At 41.7% G+C, this 22802-nt stretch overlaps 1 protein-coding gene across 3 annotated transcripts; it reads right to left on the reverse strand.

The window, feature by feature from the left end:
* Positions 1–1950: 1950 nt before the first annotated feature.
* On the reverse strand, positions 1951–19733 carry Slc19a3 (solute carrier family 19 member 3). 3 transcript variants are annotated; one of them, XM_051190599.1, is made up of 6 exons: positions 19725–19733; positions 12289–12440; positions 8645–9458; positions 5718–5910; positions 2690–2831; positions 1951–2149 (listed from the first exon to the last, which is right to left on the reverse strand). In XM_051190599.1, the coding sequence occupies exons 2-6, from the start codon at positions 12436–12438 to the stop codon at positions 1979–1981; spliced, it is 1470 nt and encodes a 489-aa protein (XP_051046556.1). In that variant the 5' UTR covers positions 12439–12440; positions 19725–19733; the 3' UTR covers positions 1951–1978. The 3 variants fall into 3 exon arrangements, with proteins under 3 accessions (XP_051046556.1, XP_051046554.1, XP_051046555.1); XM_051190597.1 differs by lacking the exon at positions 19725–19733 and adding an exon at positions 16795–16881; XM_051190598.1 differs by lacking the exon at positions 19725–19733 and adding an exon at positions 16570–16614.
* Positions 19734–22802: the final 3069 nt, after the last annotated feature.

Raw genomic sequence — 22802 nt, forward strand, 5'->3', positions numbered from 1 at the left:
CCAGAAACAAAGAAAACAAAACAAAGCCACACCCCCAAAAAAGAAAAAAGAAACACAACACCAGCTATAACCAAATAAAACCATATACATAGGAACTTTTGGCGCTCATTATATATTGGTCAGCTACTCCTGAACATGAGGTCCATCCTGGAGCGGTTGATATACCCAGTGTTGCTTTATTGGAGAAAACTGGTTTTCCTTAAATTTTACTCTAGCCTAGAGGTTAGGCCTTTGCTCATTCATTTAAAAAAAAACCAAAATAAAATAGAATATTGAAATTGGAAAAGATAGACCAACAGAAGGAAAAGATGCTAAGATAAGGCATAGGCATCAGAGACCCACTGCTTCTGAACACACCCAGGAATCCCATGAAAACCACTAAACTGGAAGCTGTACTATTCAAGCAGAGGACCTGGTGCAGGCCGGTGCAGGCCGCTTCAGTCTCTGTGAGTCTATATGAGGGCCTTCTTCTCCTTGTGTCCTCCATTCCCTCTGACTCTTACACCATTTTGCCTCCTGTTCCAAGGGGTTCCCCGAGATCTGAGGGGCGGGGTTTGATGGAGATGTCTCCTGTAGGGCTGAGACATAGTTCTTATTTATCTTTCCAATAATTACTTTTACTAGTTCTGGAGGAAAATGGGTTGTATTTTTTCGTAAGGGTATCAGTTAAGAAGACATTGCTGTTTAGGCCTTTGAGATTTTTTTTTTTCAATCCCATTGAATGATTTTTAGAATTTGGAAGAAAACATATTTAAATTATAAACCCTAAATCAGTATTCCTTTTGCCTCTGCAGCAGACTGTTCAATAAATATTCCATTGCATTTCAGATGGCAGAAATTCTTAGACAATGGAGAAATTCATACATTTGGATTCTTTTAAAATTTTAATATTTTATTGAACATGATTTCTGACATTTAAAAATTAAGCATGTGCCCAAGGGTTGATCTATCTTAGTGGTGTGGAGCTTCTCTGGCATATGTGAGGCTCTGGTTTGATCCTTAGCACCAAACATAAACATAAATTAAACAATTAGTATCTAATTTCTGCAAGTGTTTTCTTACGTATAAAAAAGTGGCTGGAAAACTCTGGGATTTCCTTTGGAAGTGGCCTACACTCATCAATCAAATAGTTATCTAGGGTCATGGTGAGCAGAAGGCCATTGGGAACTGATGTGAGGGCATTCCAAGGACACACTGGAACATCTCGAGTGATCTCTGGGAGAGAGTTCCAACACAAAGTCCAGAAGAAACCACAAGATGAAAGAAAATAGTGGTGAGACTACCCACATATAACATGAAAAGGATGCTGGTATTTTCAGAGTTAAAGAGGGACTCTCAGAAATGGGACCAAACCCAGTCATTGCACTCACTCAGCGATCGAAATCTTTAGGAGGCTTATGTTTCTTCATGACTTGTTCCCAAGCCCTTTGCTTGTTCTTAGAACTCATCAGAACCAGGGTTTCCAGGTTATTGTTATTCAAGGGAGTTCTGAACAAGGGTTCAGCTGTTACTATTGATACTTAATATTGATACAGTCACTGAAGATGCAAGCTTCTTTGGCTATCTGTGAGGGACTATCTGTATTAGGTTAAGTGAGGTGAGAAGACTCACTTAGAATGTGGGTGGCGCCATCCCCCTGGCTCCGGGGTGATATGTTGAATAAAAAGGAGAAAGTGATCTGAACACCAGCTTTCATTGTCCTCTGCTTTCTGATTGCAGATGCAATGTGCCCAGTAACCTTTCTCCTGCACTCATGCCTTCCCTTCCATAATGGAGGGAAGTTATAGCATCCTAATACAGTTGTGATGGTCTATATGGAGTGCCTGCAATTAGCTGGGCATAAAGACATCTAGTCTGAGGCCGAAGCTTGTTTGTGGTTTTGGAGTCCATATTGGCAGAGTGTCTAGGTGTGGCAAAGCACTCTGTATGCCCCATCTTGAAACCCTACCCTTTTGTGACTGGAATTGATGTGATTGCATTAGAACTTTGTCGACACATCTCTTGGCTGCTGTGGGTGTGGCTCATTGGGACTCTCAGTGGCAACAAGGCTCTCTTCTTCCTTTTGGCACTTGGCCGAGTAGATAATGTATGTGCTTCTCAGTAGGAAGACCACAGCAATGACAGCAAAGTAACTTCCATAAACTAAAAACTGGAAGAAAATGAACAATTAGCTACTTATAAAATCTGACCATTCATATCATTGATAATATATAAAACCTTCCTAATTTGATTGGATTATGGGGTGGTCAAGATCCAGAACTTAGTATGGGTTATTCTGACTGAACTCGTCTATCTCAAATGAGCCAAGGTTAACAGTGTAAGCACGTGGAGTAGTGACAAAGAGATTGGCTTTGCAGCAGGCTCCTAGCTACTTCAGCAGTGGTGGAGGAAAACCTCCGTAGCTCCCAAGGTTCTGTCTATGTTTCACGTTTGAAGGCTGGTTCAGTGTAATGACTTGAAAATGCTAAGGTTTCTTCTTACCTGCCTTCTTTAAGTAGATATGAATCCAGTTGCTCTAAATTTAGTTGGTATTATAATTACGGGCTGCAATATTTAAAACTGTCCACAATCCAAAAGATTTTTTAAAAATCCCTCATCATTGCTAATTTTATGGTTGAGACATTTTGGAAGCAACCTAGTTACTCTCTATTCCTAGCTATCTGTCGTGTCAATGGGGACTGTGGCTTACCTGAGTGGTGACTGGCAAGTGGAGCCCTCTTTGATCTGCCACAATCACAGTCATGATAGTCTGAATCACCAAGGCAATGAAAGTGTCTATGCCAAACACCAGGGCATAACGTTCTACGCTCAGGTTAACAGCAATCTGAAACCTATCGTTAAATGTTGAGTTAGCATTTAACAACCACAGCAAAAATAAAATTCTCTTTCCTTTTTTTCTTTTTATTTTATGTGCTTTGGTGTTTTGCCTATATTTATGTCTGTGTGAGAGTACTGGATCCCCTGGAATTGGAGTTAAAGACACCTCTGAGCTGCCATTGTGGGTAGTGGGAATTGAACCCGGATCCTCTGGAAGAGCAGCCAAGTGCTCCTAACCACTGAGCAATTGCTACAGCTCTGAATACATAAAATTCTTATCTAAAGGATAGACACTGAAACTGGACATGGTGATGCATTTCTATAATTCTAGCATTTAAGAAGCAGGAGGAAATCAAGGTCATTCTTGCCCACATAGCAAATTCAAGGCCATCCTGGGTTGCTTGAGACTTTGTGTTAAAACCAAAAGAAAAACCAGAAGAAGACAAAACAAGAGTTGAAAATAGTGTTGCTAAGGCATGTCTTACCTCTTATCCAGTATAGACAAATAGGCAGAGCAAAGAAGAAAGAATCAAATATTGTTGAAGGTAGGATTAAAGGCACTAGGGTAAGATTCCTCCTGCATAATCTAATACTTTCCAGAAATTAAATTTAAATGCTCATCTTATAACTTGAGAATATAGATTGTCACTTGGTATTTTACATGTTTGCAATAAAGTTTTATAAAAATCATCCAACCTGAGATCTTTTAAAAAATATTTTCAGTTTACTGTCAATGTCCTACAGGTAGGTGATTATTTTTTGAAAGGTTAAGACCATAGATAGTTGTGGCAATGACTGCATCTATAATTAGTTTTAAACTAGAGATTTTAAACTCTTGCCACATTTCTTATATGGTAGAAAAAAGGCTTTGGACTCTAAATGTTTTTTAAATGCAAAGGAATAATAATAGCTCTACCTTTCCATCCTCATTATAATAAAAGAAACCAGAGATTTGAGTTTGATTCATTAAACCAAAATATTTCATTAAAAAACTTAGCTCTCTGTGGTGGTTATTTCAACTGTCAACTTGATAGAGCTTAGTCTCACCTGGGAAGAGAGTCTTAAAGAGGGACTGTCTAGATCAGGTTAGCCCGGGGATGTGGGTGGCACCATTCCCTAGGCAGGAGAGCTGAACAGAGGAGAAAGCTGTCTGAGAGCAAGACGCAAGGATATATTTATTCTCTTTGCTCTTGACCATGGATATAACATGACTCCTCCCAAAAAGGTTGGACTATAACTCCTCCCAAAAAGGTTGGAATTATAAACCAAACAGATCCTCTCCTAGCCTCTGTTGCTTTTTGCCAGAGTATCTGTCACAGTCACAGAAATGCAACCAGAACACGTGCTAATTAGTTACATCTCCATTCTCTCCCCATTTTTGCCTTGAAACTCATATTCCAATGTTTTACAGTTTATCAAAAGTTTTCACAAATTAAGAATGAAACTTGATAAAGCTTGTCACTATTTCTCAGATGTAGCTTGAAACTGAAATGCTTGTTTCTCATTTCTTTTTGGCTAATACCACAGAAAACTATATTCTCCTCCTCCTTCTTCTCCTTTTCTGGGACAAGACCCATGTGGCCCAGGCTGGCTTCAAGTTTGCTATGGCATCAAGGATGACCTTGAACTTCTGATCCACTTTCTGAATAACAGGGGTGTTCTACCATGTCCAGTTTGAAGGGACACCAGCCCACCTCAGCATGTGGTTTTGGCAGACCTGGACCTTTTCCCACATTCCCTTGGCCTAGCTACAAACTGTTAGATTACATTCCTAAGGCTGGCCACCAAGGCTCATTCCCTTATTTGGCCACTTCCTCCTCCTGAGGCTGACTACCAAGATCCAACTATCAAAGAATTACAAGTCCAACAATCAAAAGCCCCCTTTGGCTCACCTATTTAACATGCCAAATTAAAATTAAACACCTCATCCTAACACAGGACTTCCTTTTTTTTAGCTTTATAAACTGACATTTTCCTATGGGCCATGTTGGTCTCCTCTCTACCCAGAGGCAGTCCTTGTCTCCCTCTTGGGACAAATACCCCTTTTCCATTTCCCTTGTTCCCTTCCCCTTCTCCCTGCCCTCTACCTCCTGTCTTTGTTACCTCTTATTCTCTGCCCTTTGTCCCACTGGGGGAAATACATCTCTGTCATGCCAACACCTTGGTCTTGAGGTCCTGAGCTGATAATGATCTCTTTTACAATTTATGTGTAGTGCTAGGAATTGAACGCAGAACTTCATGTATATGTGGCCAGCACTTTACCAACTGAGATACATAGACTGCTCCCAAAGAAAATTTCTTGTAGTCAGTTTTAACTGTATCCATACAAGCCATAGGCTTTAAAACAATTTCTTTCAAAAACAAAACAAAACAAAAAACAAAACACCCAAATCAAAACCTCTTAAAAAGCAGAAACAAGTCTCTAAATTTCAGAGACCTTATTTAAAACAAAAGGATTCAAAGTTATACGTGAAGCTGAAGTGGTCTTATCATCTCTGCATCATTTTCTCCCTAGGCCCACTTTTTATAATTTTCTTAAAAATATTTATACAGCAAAGTATGTGCTTAGAACTTCTGGAACAACTAAATGGGGTTAGGGATAAAAATCTAAACCTATGCATTTAAAATTAAATCACGTCATACTTTATTATGACAAATCTTTGGAAGTAAAAAGAAATCAAGAGTAGATCACGGATCCTTGCTTTCGGTTCACACAGAATCCCAACTTTTTCCCCCTTCAACAACTCAGCAATATTCAGCCAAATGAAAAGATGGCTGCATTAAATTCCCTTTGATATGGAGTTAGCATTTGACATTGCAACCCACTGAGATCCTTCTGAAGTTCCCCAAGTGCCTTTAGAAACCCCACCGAGAAGAGGGGGATGGCCAGTGATACTTACACTGCTATGGTTATAAGAAACATATAGCTAGACTTGACCAGTAAATAGCCGGCATAGCACACCCAGATGCTGAGCGTGTAATTCATGAGAAACAGTGCGCCGGCGATGACAGCTGAGAAGATGGCCAGACCCAGTTCTCCTAGGAGATCCCAGTTGACCTTCACGTAGCCCACTGAGAACGCAGCCAAAGCTCCTGGAAACAGACACGGAAGAGGAAGAAGTCAAGCTATTGACTTTTCAGGAAGAAAACAGCAGCACACCAAACAAACAATGCACCATTTCACAAAAACTAGGTGATCCACTAGGTGATCAATTAAGATTTTTTAAAAAGGATTTTTAAAATTTAATTTATTATTTTACATGTCTACCCCAGTTCCCTCTCTTTCCCTCCCTCCTTTCCTCTCTTTTACCCTCTCTGCCCCCTCACATGCACCCTGACCTCACTCCCCTCCTATCCCCAATTCCACATGTAGGGCAATAGGATTTTTTTTAAAGCAGGTTTTTCTCCTTTTCTTACTTTCTATCGTTTTCAACCACTTCCATCTTATACTTTTATTTAGTATCAATGATGTGTATACTTTTATTTAGTATCAATGATGTGTATACTTTTATTTAGTATCAATGATGTGTATACTTTTATTTAGTATCAATGATGTCTATACTTTTATTTAATATCAATGATGTATATACTTTTATTTAGTATCAATGACATATCAGGCATACACTAGTGCCTAAACACAGCAGAGTGGGCAGCAGCAACAAAGCAGCCTGTCATTTAAAAAACACCCCGGACAGCAAGCATGTTGAAATGTCTTAGAAGTAAATTTCTCTATTGTTTTCAATTGTTTGTTTTTGAGTGATAGCTGTCCCAATTTTCTTCCTTCTTTCTTTCTTTCCTTTCTTCCCACCTCTGTCCATACTTCCATCCATCCTTCCTTTCTTCTCTCCTTTCTTTCCTTCCTAGATCTGGGGGACCTTTAGGTGGTCTCCTTATATTGCCTTGAACTCCTGGGTTGGAGTAGTCTAGTCCTTTTGCTACAGCTAACCTGTCTTGAGGCTTATATATACACAGAGTTTGAAAAGGCGAAGAACTGACTGTAATTAGTAACTATGGGTCTCTTGAACTGAACAAAAGGTATTTAGGGTTCAAATTATTGATAACTGCTCAGTTATTTTTTCCTGTAGGTGATCTTCAATAGAACTGTCTCTAAAAAGGAATTCTTCCCAAGAATTTTGACCATAACAGCAAGAATTTCAATGATCCAATTCTGGCATAGACTTGGCTTTCAGGAGTTAGCTGAAGCCTCCCAAGAGGGAAACAATAATAAAACAGATGCTACGTGCATTTCTGAAACTTTTTGTAGAGGAAGGTGTGGAAATATCCCACTTCCTAAGACACATTTTCAAAGTTTCCATTGACAAGGATGTAAATATTTATCACAGAGTATGCTTCAAAGGCAAACTTCTTTTTGATATTAGAATCCCGAGTCTAACATCATGGAAATTGTGTAAAAATGTCGCTTTTGGAAATTGTTGGTGTGCAACCTAGAGTAGTGAAGGTTCCTAAGAAAACTGTGTAAGGTCCTGGAAACCTTTATGCATTTTCTAGAGTTAATAATAAAAGTTCTTCACTCTCCCTTTCCTTTTACTATTTACAAACAGTCTTGACTCATGTATCTTGGGAAATAAGGGCAACACTCAACAAACGATACCAAGTGATATTCAAGGTTTCTGGAGGGTAGAGGGGGGCAGTTGAGTGAAGAGGATGCCTACGAAATGGGAAGAAAGCCTTGCTATTATACAGCAGACAGAGGATCCATGCCGACAATACCTGCATCCAAAACATGAAACAGGAAGTCAAACAACCAGGAGGGAAATGAAAAGGAAGGGCACAGAGGCACAGGGGGCAACATGACCAACATATAATTATACTTGTACACAAGCTTACAAAGACAAAAATAACAATGGGCTGGCGTGGCTTAGTAAAGTCCTTGCCTTGCAAGCATGAAGACCCAAGTTTGAGCCCCAGCACCCCCCAGCGATGGGGGAGGCAGAGACAAATGGAACCCTCCAGCAAACTGGCCTATTTGGTGAGTTACAGGCCAATGAGAAACCCTGCTTTAAAAAAGTGAGAAAAATGTGGAGGGCAACCAAAGGATGCTACTCAGTTGTCCTTGGGCTTTCACATGTGCCATGTACACACCCACACGTGTACACACACCCACACATGCACACACACACACACACATACACACACGCACGCACACACCAAAAAGATAAAAATAAAAGTTATATTGATTCACTCACCTTTAAACTAAGAATAAAGCATATTATCAAACTTTAAAACATATGAACATAATACTGAAGGAATGGGGCACATTATCAACATTTATCTTGATAATGAGTTAGGATCTATGGATTCTACTAGAAAGACATTGCTTGCTTCTAAGCCTTTTACTCTGGAGTTATTTGTAACTGTAACATATGGCATTAAAAGTTATGGTACTCTTATTTTTTCAGTGCCTTCTCTCCTTGAGTGGGGAGATAGCTTAGTGGGTAAGAGATAAGAAGCTTGAGGACCTGAGTTCAAATCCCCAGAACACCTCTAAAAAGTTGGATGTGCTTGTGAATGCCTGCTATCCCACTGCTGTAGGGGGTAGACAGAGGAACATTCTTAGGGCTTGCTGGCCACTAGCCTAGTTCTGGGGTCAGCTAGAGACCCCATTTTAAGGGACACCTGGTGTCCTTCTCTGACTTCTGTGAACACACAGCCGCACAACATATGTGCATATACTCCCTGACCCCCACTAAAATAAAAAAAAATCACTCTACTTTCTGGTCATAGCTAATTAATCACCAAGGAGAAGCTTAGCATCTGGAGCAATCCCTTCAGAGGGTAGCAGGGGAGGCGAGAGATGTCTACTTACCTCCAAATGTTGCCGCAGCCTCTACTGCTCCATTATAGATAGAAGAGTCTTGCGAGGGTGCCTTGTGTTCCCATAAGACTTGAACATAGTTCAAGACTTGGTTATAACCCGATGTAGCAAAAGCCCACCACAGGGACCAGTAAAAAAGGTGTTTGGAGGCATAGCACTCCTTCAGGTCTCGGAACCAATGCACAAAGACTCTCAAAGCCACATTTTCTGGCTCTGGGTTGCTCAGCACTCTGTGCCTGGGAGTCTCTGAAGTGGCAGGCAGTTCTGGATGAGCTGTCTTGTGTTTCTTGTGAGCTTCCTCAAGGGCAGTATCTTGTCCCAGGGGCTTTTGACGGGCGTCACCGTCATGCATTGTATGGAAAAACATGCTCTTCTTAGGCATTGGTAAAAAAAGTGAGAAAAAGAAAGCCACAGAGACACAGGCCAAGGTTGTGTAAAATAGGAAAGAGTATGGCAGAGTCACCAGGGATACCAGGAGCTGGGCCAGCACTGAGGCTACTGTGTAGGCCACCAGAGTGACACTCCGGCAGTAGCTGCTCACTTTCTGGTAGTGCTCAGGGCTGACCATGCTATATATGTAGGAATAGTAGCCTATCTCCGTGGCTGAGACGACCCCAAAAAAGAACTCAGCCACCTGCATGGGCATCACACCCTGGCCAAACAAAAGAAGCAGGTAGCAAATGATGAAGGCCACGATGTGTAATATGATGACTGGTTTGTAGCGCAGGTAATCGGTGAGGATGAACACAGGGGGTAGCACCGCCAGGTAGGAGTATGTCCAAACGGGAAGGACTTCATTCGTCATCTGTGGAGTTGATATGTAGGGGTGACCAGAAAGCACAGCACATCTCAAAGTCACATCTAATTAGAAATCCTTCGTGTTATGGGGAAAAATAATAGAAAACTAATGTATGGGTACATGGCTAAGAAAAAGTAGTGTTCTTGCTAAATGAAAAAGAAAACAACAACAAAAATCGCCCAACATGGGGTCTGGGGGAGTTGGTAAAGAAAGAGACAAGAAAACCAAAGCTGCAAGCAACTCCCACCCTTAGGTGTATCCCACTAGAAGAGTTCTAGGGAAGTATCCTCGGCATTATACAAGAAATTTAAGTCTAGTATATAATGGTTGGGTAAATTAGTTAGAAAAATTCAAGTTAAGTTTAAATTTAGATACTCTGAATTTCTGAGATTTTTGAGTTCTTAAAAAATTCTGTTCTGCAGAGTGAGTTCTAGGACGGCCCAGGCTACATTGTCTCAAAAAAAAAAAAAAAAAAAAAAAAAAAAAAAAATCCATACCAAACCAGAACCCAGTTTAAAGGGGCTGGGGATATTGTTTAGTGATTAAGAGGACCTAGGTTCAATTCCCAGCACCCATATGGAAGATCACAGGTGTCTGTAACTCCAGTTGTAGGGGATCTGACACAGTCAAATAGACGTACTTGCAGGCAAAACAGAAAGGCACATGAAATAAAAATAAATAAAATTTAGAAGCCCCAATCTAAGCCTGTTTCCCATAGAGGGATACTCTCTTAGTCTAGATACGTGGGGGAGGGCCTAGGTACTGCCCCAAACGACTTGACAGAGTTTGATGATCCCTCATGGAAGAGTGGATGGGATGGGATGGGGGGGGGGTCAGTGGAGGGCATGGGAGGATTGATATGTAAAATAAGATTGTTTCTAGTTTAAATAAAATTTATTTTTAAAACATCCCAATGTTAGGGACAGAGCTTGTAATGTAAAGTTAGAACAGCCTCTCTTTACTTGATTCATCACTGCCTTCCACCTGTCTGAAGCCTGGGTGGACACACACAATTGGTAGCAAGAGCAAACGGTTTTGTCAGATTACCAAGTAGGGAAATGCATTTCATTTCCTTCCTGTTCAAATTTGCTGGGTTTTGAAGCACCTCTTTCCCTGTGCATGTCTATAGATTCATCACTGACTGCTCAAGTTTAATGTGGGTCTATCACTATTTAAAGTCAAATACAAAAGATTGTTAATGGTCTTTAAGTGTGAGGGGTAAGAGTGCATTCTTTTGAATCACTGAACTTCCCCTCAGGGACATCTGGATCCCCCAAGGTCTCAGGAGGACCCAGAGCTAACCTGTGGTTATGAAGGAGAATTTATTTACTTGGCCAGAGTGTATGCAGAGGCCAACCTGGTGGGTGGGTTAAGCTGATGCTGGCCCAACCTTGACCTTTGTCTTAAGTATGACATGCTTCAATCCAAGAAACTCCGAAGCCATTGTGTTTTACACAATGAACTTGGCTTCTGTCTTTGCCAATTCCCTACTGATAACCCAGTACCAATTAGCTTCTTAGATGATGCCACGTTCCATACAGCATTTTCATGGTTGTGTTTGGAGATAGTAAACCAGCCTAGGTGATGTTTTAGTTGGGTTGGTACATTTTCTTCTTGTAGCTTTTAGATAGAGAGAAAGATAGGAAGGGAGGGATATATTCCTGGCTAAATTGCAACATGCTATGTAGATTAAGCTGGCCTTGATGGCACAGAAATCCACCTGCCTTTGCCACCAGAGTGCTGGGATTAAAGGCTTGTGCTGCCATGTCCAGTAAGAAGTAGCTTCTTAAGTAAGGGAATTAGGCCTTCCAGGAAGAGAAGCAGACCAGGGAAATCAATCTGTTTACGTCACATTTGCTGCTAAATAACCTTTCAAAAATGGCTAGAGCCACAAAGGAACACAATCATGCGTTGCTTTGTTTCCTGTGCAAATCTTATAGAGAGTGCTTCCAGAAACATCGATAAATACTATAACCCACTATGCAGACCAGCTAGGTTGCCTATTGCTCTTAGGAACGTGATAAATAAAACACGAGGTTAACTTAATCACAAGAGAATATGATGCAATCAAAAGAGACAATAACCACAGGATGTCTGGGCTGATGCTGGTGTAGTATGGTACTTTTTACTTTTGCTAAATGGGAATATATCTTAAGACAATGACAAAAGTATCAGTAAATGCATAGACAGTAAATGCATATTGTCAAGTTTTACATTGCATAGTATATATAAATGTGTGTGTTGTATTTTTATGGGTGATGGAGCAGTAGGTTTGTTTATGCTGGTATATAAACACAAATATAAATATTGAGGTGTGATTTTAAGCTGGCTGCATTGTGATTAAGTGACAGGAATTCTCTGGGGTTTTATGGCTTTTAACTATAGTTATGTAACTATAGTTATAATTATAGAGGCACCATTGCATATATGTTCCACCATTCACTAAGCATCATTATGTGACAGGCAATTGTATTACACTTTCTTATTACATCCTGCTTATTCCCAGCAGCCTACCGGTTCCTCAGAAGGCAATTCTGAGGCAGAGAACAACTTCATTTTAGGGTAACTGTAATAGAACCAATGGAGATCTGAAAAACTCCTATGTATTCAGACTAACTCCAACACTCTGAAAATTAAAATACTCTTCATATATATTAAGTGTTTGGCTTAACATTTTTGTAAGTGTGAAGAGTAAAGGGTAGTTCTATTATGTAATAGAATGGGGTTCACTGGAATTTAAGGCCTTTTATCTTATTGTAAGTTGAATGACATCCCTTCCTCCTGGTTTAAGTCCCATTTAATTAACCCCTATTAAGATAGATACCCATTAGCTTACCTCTGCTTGGGTTAGATTCTTACTGGGTTCAGACAAAAATGGGATTAAGAATGGTTCAGCGGGCTTGAACATGGAGAAAAATCCAAATAAGCAGAGTATTACAGTGGGATACACCCAAGAGTCGCTTGCTGGAGTTTTGAAGCAATTCATGGCTGGTCAAATGGAAAGAAAACAAACGTTAAGCCAGGCTTATCCTTCTCTGGCATCTGAGATGCTCTCCGAAGAGCATCCAGAGCTGGTCATGTCTACACGTTTTATGAAAAGTTGTGTTGGTCCATCTGTTGGGAAGCTGTGAAAGTGAGTGCTGAATTAATTCTCACACATTTCCTGGGTGAACCCGCTTTTCTCAGAGGGCCCCCTTTTCATTATTGCTGGAGGGAATCAGATTTCTCTAGTGCTTCCTCAAACATAGTGATGGGCAGCTACTAATAAGCCACGAGTGGTAGCATCAGCACATGCGTGATCCTAAGTCAGATGCCAGCTAATGAACCCGTGTCCAGTCGTAGCAGGGAAAGTGCTTCCAGATGGACAGATGGACAGACCGGATTAATCAAGCCTTCTGGTATCTGCCCACTGCACTTCCCATGGATTTGAGAATTTTTAACACACTGACTGGAATCCGTTTATTATAAATTTATCTTTCTACCAGACTGTTCCTTGTCTGGAATCTTACTGGTTGTATAATAAGGAACTGAAATATCTGCCAGGTTTCTCCATCTTTGAAGAATTCCTAATTCTTCAGACTGAGAACCATTTGGGCAGCTCAGCCAAGCAAGCCTGATGGTCCGAGTTTGATCTGTTTTAACCCCTGCCCTCTTCCTCCACCCTTCCCCCCCTTTTTGAGACAGGGTTTCTCTGTGTCTTCCTGGCTGCCCTGGAATTAACTCTGTAGACCAGGCTGGCCTCAAACTCAGAGTTCCACCTGCCTCTGCCTCCCAAATGCTGGAATTAAAGGCGTGTGCTATCAAGTTGCAAGTGGTGGTGGCACACATCTGTAACCCCAAAACTCTTACCCTAAGATGGGAAGCAGATGTAAGAGAACTGCCCAGAAGCTTCCAGGCCAGCGAGTCTGTGCACGGTACAGGAGACACAGAGAGACCCACCCTAACCAGGTGGAAGTCCAGAACAATCTGAGAGGAGGCCTCTGACCTCTAGACTCTACAAGTGCGCCATAGCATGTAAAGAGTGTGCCTCCACCCCGACCCATGCCAATAATAGATAAAATAAACATTTAAGGAAATTAATTGGATAAAGATGTAACTTTATAACTTTCCCCCATATTCCCACCCCAAGTTTTGCACTGGGGCCAGTTATATTTGGAAATGGGAGGCGTGGCTTCTAAGACAATCACTCCAGTTTTCATTATGGGTGGGCTCTTCTCGAAATGTGTCCTAGCAGATTATCCGTGGGGGTGGGTGGGGCACATGTCTGTGTCATTAGCACTTCACACAGTTTTCCTAATGTTGACACTGGTTGAAGTTCAAACCCAATCAACATAAAGCACAAGATCTTCTTAGTCACTGCCTAAAAAGTAAAGGACAAACACAACCAGTCTTATTGTGTGGTGGCTGCATTTGAGCACATCTACCTCCCCTGGTGTGGAGTACAGTGAGCACAGAGATGTTAATTATATCTTCATATCTGAGATCAGACTTCATAGGAAGAGGCATTTTTGGTGGCCTTGACTTTGGTTACATTCTTCTAGATAATGTGTAGGAGGTGGCTGGCTATGGGTACAGTGCCTTTCTATTTTCTCATCAAAGCATCACAGTAATTATAATTCAAAGATGACTAAATGAAAAAAATAATCTAACCACTGGATTGAAACAGTGATCAAGACCAGAATCATGGTCTCCAACTCCTACCAAGATCCTTTTATCCACTCTACCCTGCCTCAGTGTGATGGCGATTTCCCAGCTACCGCTTTATTAATCTATTGACAGCCTCTCTACGAGAAAAAAAATAAAGGGTTTGTATCATATATTAACAACCTAGCTTTAAGCATGAGGAATAAGTTTTCAAACAGAAATTCATAGCAGACACTATGGCTTTATATACAAACCTTTCAAAAGTGAACTTTGAGTGGTCAAAACCATTCAAGTGGGCCCTCATCCTAGAAGGGCAGGGCACCTGGGTAGACTTTCAGGTGTCCAGGTAGAGGTTCCTATTCAGTCACCACATCTTGCCCTCACCTAGCCTTTAAAGGGGATCTAAGCAGCTGTACAACGTTGCTGTGACATTACATTAGGTCACTATCATTTCCATTTATGTCAGCAACTCCATGGACTTCGCAGCTTAGAGAGAGAGAGTATGGTGATTGTATTCTGGAAAATGGTTACAACAGTGAGCAATGCTGACATTGTAGAAATCCCGTCAAATGCAAACTTGAGCAGACCCTCACCCCAGAAACCATGGGCTTCCTTTTCCCATTTCCTGAGATTCCTCCAGGCCTGCTGGGACTCCCTTCCTATCTTATTAATGGTTTAATAAAAATAGTTATCTTATGTAGCATATTTTCTTTTGTACCAGCTGCGTTCTCTAAAAACCCCATCTCCTAGGCTTTCAACACTACCAGTTAACTCTCTCACTGGACAGGTACAAACTGGAAGTCTGATTAGCAAAAACTGAAATAGTTACTTTGAACTGATATCAGATCATAAAAGCTAAGTGTGCTTTTCCCTCTACTCATTACTAAAACGGGGAGAATTTAACTTTGAGTGGAATAGTCCAATCTGCAAAGGCCTGCAGGTATTAGTTAATCAAGGCGGATCTGCTGGAGGAGGCATGGGCAAAGGATGCCAGGCTACTGCCAGCATCTATCCCTGTGATGCAAAACCTGGATTGGAGCATGAATCTGCCCACTTCTACCTAAGCTACTGTATTTTAGCTGTGACTGGTCAAATTTAAAAATGTCTTTCACTGTCATGACCTCCCTGTATGTAAAAACCAATTTGATATATAAAGTGTAACACTGTTACAGAATACCCAGAGGAAAACAGATCTTTGAGACCAAAGAACTGGTAAATATTCCAAAGAAATGAAAAAAAAAAAAAAAAAAGACTAACTTTGAAAGGAACAAGAAGGAAAGGAGAGGAATATAATTTTATAAAGCAAAAAACACATATTTTCTCATCAGGAGATACTGTTCAAAAATTGTGAGGGAAGCTATAAACCTAAGAGAAAACAGCCATAGTACCAGTGTCCTGCCAAAGGAATGCCATCCAAAATGTGTACTAAATTTCCACAACTCAGGGATAACAGATGAGGCTGAGTTCTGAAAGCTTTACAAAAATATGGCTGTCTGGAAGTATAGAGAGTTACTCTTCAGAAAGTTTTCAGAAATCAGACACCAAAACTGCCCTTGATGACTCACAGTCACTGGTATGGCTAAAGGAAAACTGATGAGCAAGCGTACCGAATGCTGGGAAGGGTTTCAAGTTAATGAATGTGTATACATTGCTTTGCGGAAGGCTAAAACAGTGCCAGCGTTTTTTGAACACCATTTGGCAAGCCATCCACGTAAGTTCATGGTTTCATTATGTGGTGAAAACTCAGAGGCAGCGGGAGTGCCTGTCAAATGGGGGAAACGAGTGTGACACACAGTATGCTCTTTACCAACCAGTAGCAATGGACCACACTCCTGCAAGACTAGGATGGATTTGTAAGTCATTATGCTCTTCCAGAAGACCCCACCCTCCACACTCACAGGCTCACAGGCAAGCAAGACTGACCTGAAGAGACAAGGAGTAGATTGGCGACTGCCTTGGATTGGGTTAGGGGAGGGGACAAGAGCAACAGAGAACATGGAAGTTTGTGTAGAGAAAAGAATGCTCTCTCCCCAGCTTGGCTGTGGGTTTTTTTTTCAAACTTATGTAGTACAGACTCATAAGGTACATCTTAGCATAGGAAGGCCATACTCAAAGATTCTCCCATATGTATATGACACACACACACACACACACACACACACACACACACACACACACGGGATAAAAGTAAATTAACCTCAAACACCGTGTTCCACAAAGGAATGCAGACACAAAAAGGACGTGTTGAGGAATTCCATTTATACCTTGTTCCTAAGCAGGCAAAACTACAGTACTTTGTGTTGACTGAAACCAAAGCCCTGAGACGGAGCTGGGAAGAGGAGTGGCTCCATGGGGACACTTTCTGGGTTATTAAATATCCTGAACCTTAATGAGTTAATTACAAGTGGGGGTTTAATTAAAACCACTCAAACTTAAATCTGTTGTCTGTGTTGAAAGTAAGTTAGTTACACACCTTGATATGATGAAAGGCAGCCTCCCACTCCGCCCTCCAAAGCGTTTTACAGCGGCCCTCAGTGATTGTGGTAATTTTAGTTCACACGAGGGCAAACTGCCCACTGTCTTTGAGCTTGGGGTTATCCTTGAAATTTAGAGCAGAAACAGAAGCACAAGTCAAATCTAGGACAAATGGAGAAGCCCACGTTTGGCCCCTTCAGACTAATTCCAACAGCTCAAGTACCTCTTTCTTCAGCGTCCTGAGTTGGGGACTGGCTTCCCGCCTTAGTCACTTCCACTCCTTCGATTTGCTGAGAAGCACAGCCAGCTGCATAGCACTTTAGGTTGGGAGGAAGGCTTTCCTTAAGAGTCAATCTGCCAGGGCAATGGCCCTGGCCCCTTCCGGAAGGCTCATTGCTCCAGAGTGCACACCCCTCCACCCCTTTTGGAACCCTGGTAAATAAACCTAGGCTCAGAGCTTCCTGAAACACAAATGATTACTGAGGTCTGCAAATTCAAAACAAGCTCCATTTCAGTCTGAATGGTATTATTAAAGTCATCCAGTTTCTCTAGAATACTGTACTATGTGACTCAGCACTGAGAAAAGCAGGAAGGAGCCCCAAACTCACTGTTAAGGCTTCATGTCAACTCCCTGATCTCAGCTGTGGGAAGAAGCAATCTGCACAGATTCAAAGGGTGTGCACTGGGCCCAGATACTCAATAAACATGACAGAATGGCTTTACTTTGGGTCAACGCCACTGTCAAAGTGCACATGATATTTGAAACACACATTCCAGGCTCTACTTTGTCATGTACTCTTTATATTTGGGTCCGGCATCTCCCCACGGCTGTTTATTCTCTGCGTGTCTATGGCTTGACTTAACTGGAGGGAGATGTCTAACTAGCAAAGTTATAAAGTGGGGAGCAGCTTAGCCAGAAAGTCAACCAATACAACCTCCATGTGGAGCTGGAAGGGTCTCAAGGACCTGACAAAAATATCCAATGAGGGTGAGAGAAAAATTGTGTTTCAGGGAAAAAAGTATAGATCGGTCCATCTATTTTATAGCTCTGTATTGTAGGAACTGATAACTTTGTGAAAAAACTTCTTGTCCATAGCTATGCAAATACACTTTATCTAGGGAAGGGGAAATACTCTTCTTTTATAGCAATTAGTATCAATTATCCCAATATGCATTTCATTACTCAATATTCAATGTTCCTGTTCCATGAATGTATCCATCCTTTGGAATCTCTTTCCATTACTAGTGTCCTTCCTATCTACTTAAAATCATTAACACCTTTATCTTTGTTTATCCTTGACCCAGGAAGGCTCCCTTGAAGTTGTTAACCTGTCTGCCTGTCTTAGCTGCAAACTCTCCCAAGCTGGGGGTTTTATTTCTTGTTTGTTTGACTCCTTCATCAGGTTTGAGTCTGCAGAGGCAGTGTGGGTCTGTGGAAAGATCTTGACTATGAAATCTGAACCTCTGTGTTCCTCCTGGCTCTGGCTTTGTTTGTCATGTGTCTAACTTCTCCTAAAATACAGAAGATTGGGCCGGGGGGATGGCTCAGGTGACAACAGTGTGGTGGAAGCATTCCATCCAGACCTTGGCATATGACAAGCTAAGACTCCGTCTCATGTAAGCAATATTATAGATTCTACCAGAATGCTTCTGGGTTCTCCCAGTTTAAGGAAACAGGCAAATTTCAAACAGGCAAAGAGCAGAAAACTTTATGTTCATGGCAGAATAATAAATTTGTCTTTAACTATTTATGTCTGTTAGATAAAAAAATTACAGAGGCCATTGTTTTCTTATGAAGTGCCAGGACTAGGCCCCCACAGACTGGCTAAAACTCAGGAGTCATTCATGCCAAAGTCCTGTGTTACTATGGTGTGGCTAAGCTGTTAGCTGAACAATGAAGTTCCCTCTGAGTTAATTCTTACAGAAAAGTAGTTCCCGGCAGTTAACCTGTCACTTATTTTCCTATTTATCTACTTCTATCACCCCCATGTAGAGATAGTAACCCTGAAATGACTTGTCCACCTGTCTGTCCAGCCCAACAAAGTGTTCTAGAACCCTCCTGGACCATTAAATTAAATTGCTCAAATGTTGTCCTTTGACATTCTTGAATTTATTGAGTTGCATTTTCCATTACAGAAGTCACTCCACTAGAAAAACTGATTGAACAAAATTGGTATGTTTTCCATTTCTGCTACTACTGGGGCAACATGAAGAAAAACATATTTGGAAAATTAGTTAATGTCTAGGTCTATTTAAAATGTATGCTTAATAAAAAAGTTCTGTTTGCCTTAGGACACAGCAGTGTGTGTGTGTGTGTGTGTGTGTGTGTGTGTGTGTCCTGGTAGAATCAGGGCTCTTCCCAATTTCAGAAAATATTTCTTTACCGCAGAGGCACCGCCTTGATAGAGACATGGTTTTGTTCTCGTTTCTGTGTGTGTGTGTGTGTGTGTGTGTGTGTGTGTGTGTGTGTGTGTGTGTGTCCTGGTAGAATCAGGGCTCTTCCCAATTTCAGAAAATATTTCTTTACCGCAGAGGCACCGCCTTGATAGAGACATGGTTTTGTTCTCGTTTCTGTGTGTGTGTGTGTGTGTGTGTGTGTGTGTGTGTGTGTCCTGGTAGAATCAGGGCTCTTCCCAATTTCAGAAAATATTTCTTTACCGCAGAGGCACCGCCTTGATAGAGACATGGTTTTGTTCTCGTTTCTATTAAAATGGTTCTCAACAGTCTTGGTTCCTTTAACTTTAAAGTTAGCCTTTCCTTTCCTCCTTTGGAAGAAACTTTTCATTTTTTTTGGCTTGGGATTTAGCATTCGGTGCAAAAACTGCTTTTAGTTAAAACCTGGGAAGCCGGGTGTGACCATGGCAGCTGCTGGCACTAGACCAGAATGTTTTTTTTTCTTAATTTACTCTTGCGGAGGGTTGTACAGAAATCCTGGCTAGGCTAACTTGGGTGGGTGCCAGCAAGCAAGGAGGAACACAGCAGATCACAGAAGGCCCCCAGGCGCGGAAGCCAGCGGCTCTGTAGGCTGACGCATGCGTAAAGCACACTCCTCCGCAGTCTTCCACCCCCCACCCCTCCTCCAAGCTAGCCCTCGGAGGTGACCCCGGGTTCTTAGAGTTTCTTCAATTAATCCCACTCCGTGGAAGGTCTTACCTATGGAAGCGGGTGTTGCTCACTTGCTCCGGACATCTAGCACCTTCAGGTAAGTAGGTGCACGAACTCAAGTAAAGGTGGACTTGGCCTTTGGTTCACTCCTGCTGAATCGAAGTCCACGCCCAACTTTGCATATGCTAATGAAGCCCCCAGGTTTTGATCTGCTGTCCCAAAGTCTGTGTGCCCTGGGCTAAAAAGTGAAGCCAGCACCTGAAGATAAAGACCTCAAGCAATATGCTGAATCTCCTATGTCAGCGTAGTAGGGCTGATTCTCTGCTCCGTTGTCTTTTTCTATAAATTGGTTTATTTCAAAACAAGAATCAGGAGAAAGGTAGGCCGTGATCCCCAGCTTGCAAAAGAAGACAGTGACTAATAAAGAGGCATAACCATTAAGTTAGAGAGGCATAGCTTTCAGTTGGGACATCCTGGCTTCAAAGCCAATTTTATAAGCACTATCTCTCTGGTCCCCAAGGAAGTGGGTGGGTGTTTCCCTGGCGCTTTAAGAGTGTTTGGTACAAATAGTTCCCTGGTCCTTGAGCATAGGTATGTACTACTGAGCTATACATAACAGCTCCTAAAGGCTTTTAAATTTATTTTATCCACTTAACATAGATTTCCAACTGGTTGAAGTGGAATTACTTAAGAATGTCTTAAAAATAATTTATGGAAATAAAAATTAGTCTTCCAAAGAAACACAGTTTGATTTTTAAAATGCTCCCAGCAAGAAGAAATGAAATTGGTTAACAGTCCTGCAGGTGTCTTGCATCTCTGTAACCTTTAGTATGGATTTTTCCCCCATCCCTATGGTTTGTGAAAAAGCTGCCTGGGAGTGTGTAGTCACACCATGAGTGTGGGAGAATTCTGTGATTGTGCAACACACTGTTTTTTGCAAAACTGGCTCTCCCAGAGTGTGTTTGACATATTTGGAAAGGTGAAAGGTGTCTTGGTCTGTCCCACACCAGCCTGTGAAAGAAGACTTCAAATTTTGAGAGGTTGTTTTGTTTCTTTGTTACCAAATAGCAGTGGTCACCATCCAGTGGGATTCCATTCACAGAAATGTGGCTTATTTGCTGAGATCTGGATCCTGTGCTGGAAAGAGTATGAGTAGCCTCACAGGAGGGGCTGGCTTAGATAATTGCTGACCAGAGTGTGGCTCTTGACAAGTGTTTGCATGTAAGAAAACCACATTTTACAATTCACTTATTAAGAAGTTATTAATTAGATACTATGCATCTGTCAGTCACTCCTCTAGGTTCTTTGGCTCTGTCAATATAATCTTTTCCTTGAAGCATTTACTTCCTGATTGGAGATGGGGCCAGGTGAGGAGAATACCAACCTATAACATGGTAAGGGTGTGAATTTTATGGCTGGTTAGAAAGTATTGTTTCCTTGGAAATAAAAATTTCCTTGGAAACGAGAACATGGATCTGATGAATCCGAGGTCGTGAGGACTATCGAGGGTCTGAGACTTGACGTTCCAGTGGTGGAAGGAACAGCCTGATAGGATAGCAGGAGGTAAAAGGGCAGCCACAGGGTACCACAGCTTCCTAGACAGGATGCAGGAAGCCTGGGAAGGAGGGTTTGGGGGAAGGTTGGTCACTTCCACCCAATCATCAGCTCGGGAGGTCAAATGTCAAATGCCTAAGAAGAGAAATGCATGGTGCAGTTCTGAGGGGTGGGCAAGTCTGTCTCAGAATAATCCTGAGGAGGGCTTTCATCAGAGGAACCTAGAGAGTAACTCTTCTCCCAGGCTGGGGTTCTCAGAAGGTCTGGGCAGTGTTAACCGTTAAACTAGGGTGTCCAGGAATAGTAAGTATTAGCTTCAGGGGAGAGGAGAGAGTGGAGTGTAATCACAGAAGGGGAGGGGGCTGGAAGAGGGTGGTTTCTCAGTTGTGCTCTTGATCTAGCACTGTGGAAAGTGTGGTCAACTCACCGAGCTAAGGAATTAGTCAGTAGCCTACAATATGACTTTGCAAAGTACACAGAAATCTATTTACATAGTCTGGATAGGAGGAGAAAGGGTGACCAATCAAATAATACCAGATGTTAGGGAGCTGCTGCAATTGATGCTGATTCATTCATCTCCCTCTTTGATGCTGACTCTTTGAGGACCAGGGTCTGTTTATCTTTGGATATCTAGTGCTTAACTGGATACCTGGCTTAATTTAGTTCCCAACACCGGTTTCCTGGCATTGGTGATAGTGGCAGTAGGATGAGGCTGTGACTTGTCCAATGTTCCAGCTGTTGTCCAGTTGCAGGTCATGATGGTCCCTGCAGGAGATGCCTTACAATTTCCCGCATGACACAGATGGTCAAAGGTTGGAAACCCTCTCCTAGTTCCTGTCTTTACTGTAAAATTTATTCTAAGACATGCTAAGGACTAGACACCCACCAACTGAACCTCTCTGGAGTTGGAATGTCACCTTCTCCTGTCCCATTGACCTCCCCCATGCAAGGGAGCACATTTTACACACCAGACAGACACATTAGAGTAAGTTAGATTTTTGTTTTATTTAATAAGAATAGGTCACTTTCATTTGAAATGAAGTTGCAGAGTTAGGGAAGACATTAGTGAATCTATGTAACAAAAGAGTGAAATGTTAGCCATAACTATTTTCTTCAATAAAGTGACATATTAGGGATTTTCATTGTGAAGCTCATAATATAAATATATTTTGACATAAGTAGCTTTGTTGAGAATATATGCTAATCAGATTAGAAAGATTACAGCAAATATATACAAATTGAATGAAAAGTCCTAAAAGACAGAAAGAATTTTAGGAGCCTTGACATCACTAAGAATGTGAAGAAGAAACTCTGAAACTTCACAGTACCAAAGACTGGAAAAGCATTTCCAGTGCATGTGGGTAGACCAGAAGGAGGAAAGGCAACAGGATTGGCGGCCAAAAGTCTTACCGAGTTCAGCGAGCAAGGTCCCAAGCGTTACTTAGCTTAGAAGCAGTGCCGATAGCCATCCTAGCAGCAGCATTGCTTACAGCCACACTTCTGCTGACAGCAGCCCTTCCCACAGCCACAGCAACAGGAGCCACAGCCACAGGAGTTGCAGCAGGTGCGGTG

The sequence above is a fragment of the Phodopus roborovskii genome, unplaced genomic scaffold, assembly GCF_943737965.1.
Source record: "Phodopus roborovskii unplaced genomic scaffold, PHOROB, whole genome shotgun sequence".
Taxonomy (NCBI): Eukaryota; Metazoa; Chordata; class Mammalia; order Rodentia; family Cricetidae; genus Phodopus; species Phodopus roborovskii.